General features: G+C 39.3%; 1 protein-coding gene across 2 annotated transcripts in view; it reads left to right on the forward strand.

Annotated features, from left to right (window-relative positions):
- CCSER2 (coiled-coil serine-rich protein 2) overlaps nt 1-3,082 on the forward strand; it is a 51,972-nt gene that overhangs the window by 42,362 nt on the left and 6,528 nt on the right. For both annotated transcript variants that reach the window (XM_009070444.1, XM_009070445.1), the window contains one exon: nt 807-891. In XM_009070444.1, the coding sequence (XP_009068692.1) occupies nt 807-891 (85 nt within the window). The remainder of the gene's footprint in view (nt 1-806; nt 892-3,082) is intronic.

Raw genomic sequence — 3,082 nt, forward strand, 5'->3', positions numbered from 1 at the left:
ATTTAAGATTGAAGTTGCAGCTTGGGTCGATTTTTCAAAGATAAGGGCATGGAGAAGAAAGGATAGACTGCATAAAATGAGTTTTTCTTGTTTTGAGAATGTAGCAAACACAATGTGTTGCTTTTGTGGTGATCTGAGACATCTGACAGGCAAACCCTGCATGGCATTGATGTGCACAGTTCTCTGATCCTTTAATGCAAGACTCCAGGAGCCAAGTACAAGGAAACCAGTTCTATGTCACCTCTCCTCTTCCACCTTCAAGAATACTGTCAGAATAGGAATGAAGTGGACTTTAAAGCACCAGGACTTCCTAGAAAATTTGTGTCTATGCATTAGAAATTTTTTGTTGTGAATAAAAACTGACTGGTTTTCCAGTAGATTAGAACAAAACTAAAGCTGACTGGTTTTCCAGTAGATTAGAACAAAGCAACTCCTTGGTGAGGCATTTCTAAAATATTTTTGAAAGCTCCACAGATACAACTTTATCATGTATTTCTAGCATGAAAATTTCATTTTCTATACTTCTTCTCTAAAACCATCTTTGACAGAAATGTGTGCATATATATTGAATAAAAATGAAGGTGTTCTGTAAGATTTCTGACTAGTTCAGGGCATAATAATGTCATTTTTTTTCTCTCTGCTTTTAGTAGCATGTAGCACTTGCTTTTGCCAAGTAGAACAACTGGGAAATATAATGATACCTTTCTGGGGGAAAAAAGAAAAAGAATGGTGTGGCTTTTTGGTGTCTTGTTTTTTCCCTGTTCTCTTTTTTTATTATACTTCTCCCCCTCTCTCTTTCTGCACAGGGTGGGTATTCTGCTCCCTCCTTCTCTCCCTGGCAGGGCTCATTCCAGGGCATCCCTCGGACTGTTCCACCGCACCGCAGACAGAGTGAGTCTGTACCTCTCACTCATCTCCCTCACCGTGTTCCAGTAGAAGCTTCCCCTTTGCACGCACTGTTCATCTCGTAGTTCCCTCCTTCCTCAGGCAGATTTACAGGCATACACGATAGTCTGTGGCTAACCAAAACGCTTCCTTCAGCCAGTGTATAAGCAGCTACAACTTACAGCTTTATAACAGTCATGAAATGCTGATTGACTTCAGCAGTTCTTCAGGCAAACCCGAGTAGGCCCTTGTTTCCAGTCTTGTCTTAACATAAATCTTGCTTGCTGCATTTTCCCTGGTTTTCATGGCTGTAATACACTCTCCTGTTTGTCTGTGTGTCCTGTCTGCTCATACGTCTGCACGAGTGCATTCGTGGATGTATTTGCATAAATACGTCGTCTGGTTGTACATAGAAGTCTTGGGGAGAAAGTGTCGTTTTCGTTGTCTCTCACAAGAAGTTTTCTTAATGTTTCAGAATGGCTTCCCCCAAACTAATTTATTTTGTTTCCCCTCTCTTGGTATGTTTTGTAAAAAGGCTTCTAATGCATTGAAGTGGCTGTTGCAACAACTTGCATGATTTATTAACATTCCTTATGTGCTAGCTACAATGTGGGCTGATTTAAGATGCATTTGTTCTCTTGGCTTGGATCTGCAAAACAAAAGAAAATTGCTGATTTTTAAACTGTATGCTTACGTAGACATAGAGAAATGGTAAGTCTTATTTTGTGCTTTGGTATCGCAATGTGAACAGATAAGTGTTTGAAGAAATATAACTACCTCATAACGCTCAAGTTATATTTTTTAAATGTACTGTAATTTGAGAATTACAGTGTGTTTGACTGCCTAGCAAAGCCCAAGAGTGTATTTGGACAAGAAATTAAGAAAAAAGTAAAATTATGGAAACAAAGAAGATTTCCAAAGCCAATGGAGATCTGAAGAGCACCTTGGAAAACTAAGCTTGCATATATTTGAGTGCAGCAATCCTTACTCATTTCAATGATAAGAAAACCAATCTTATATTTGGTCCATTGTGTTTCAAATACTCTCTTGACATTTCTGTGACAATGTTCATTTAAACAGCTCATTGGGGATGCACAGCCTGTTTCATGGGCATTTCTCTGTGCAGCAAGGGGCACGCTTTGTTTTCCTGTGGTGTTTGGTGTGGGACTCTGTGTGTGTGTGTGTGTGTAATGAACATAGAACCCCTAAAACTTGTGGTGCTGAGTGAAGGGCAGGTAGTTGCACAGCCTGGCTGATTTGCTGTCCTATCAGTAGAGAGTCTTCAGTTTAAAGAGATCAGTTTTAGACCTGAGGAGCATATAAATGTTATGGTTTTGGGGCTTAGTGATTGGAGAGGCAGAATGGGAGATGGTGTCTGAGCTGCCAGATGTGAATCTCTGGTGTCACACCATTCACAGTGGCTGCTTGACTGAAAAAGAAAACTTTACTAATCTCTTACTAGTTCTCTGAGCCCTCATTCTTCCACTGACGACAGTGGCTTCTTACTCAGGATTCCATAGCAAACTTCCATTACTAAAGCAAGTTGGATTTTTGAGTATACATCTTACATATTAAATTCTATGAATTACTAGTCAAGGAAATAGAGTAGCTGACGATGTGTGCTTGACTAACTAACCTAAAATTTAATTAATCTGTTGTTTAGGAAAATAAGTTTCCTCTAGTGGAGTGTTCTGAGCTTTTTTTTTCATCAAGTCTTAGGTTCAATCAAAAGATAAATACTGGGAATAAGAATGCAGTAAAAATTGAGAGGTTTCTTGCACATTTCGAATTACATTCTTGCAAAATCAATGATTTCTCCCTCTTTGAAGAGTTCTATAAAGTAGAACATAACTGGAACTGTCACTAGTATCCTTCTTTCACACTTGGTTCTGTGGTTTTCAAGCTAGTACAGGATGCCAAGTGTGGCATTCCAAACACTAACAATGGTAGTGCTCTTTTGCAATAATATGGAGAAGACAATGGAACATGAAGCAGTCTCAGGTTTTGTCTAGTTGTGTTTTCTGTCTGGAGAACTTGGAATTCAAGCACTTCTTTCCCAACTTCTGGACTCCAAAGCTAAAGCATCCTCTGTGCTTGTGAATACTGCAGGTTTCTTCACTGTGCTGTTGACAGCTGATGGATACATAGATCGCTCACAGGCACTGTAGACTATGAGGATATAAATCTGTAAACTGTT

This window comes from Acanthisitta chloris, unplaced genomic scaffold (assembly GCF_000695815.1).
Source record: "Acanthisitta chloris isolate BGI_N310 unplaced genomic scaffold, ASM69581v1 scaffold3162, whole genome shotgun sequence".
Lineage (NCBI taxonomy): Eukaryota > Metazoa > Chordata > Aves > Passeriformes > Acanthisittidae > Acanthisitta > Acanthisitta chloris.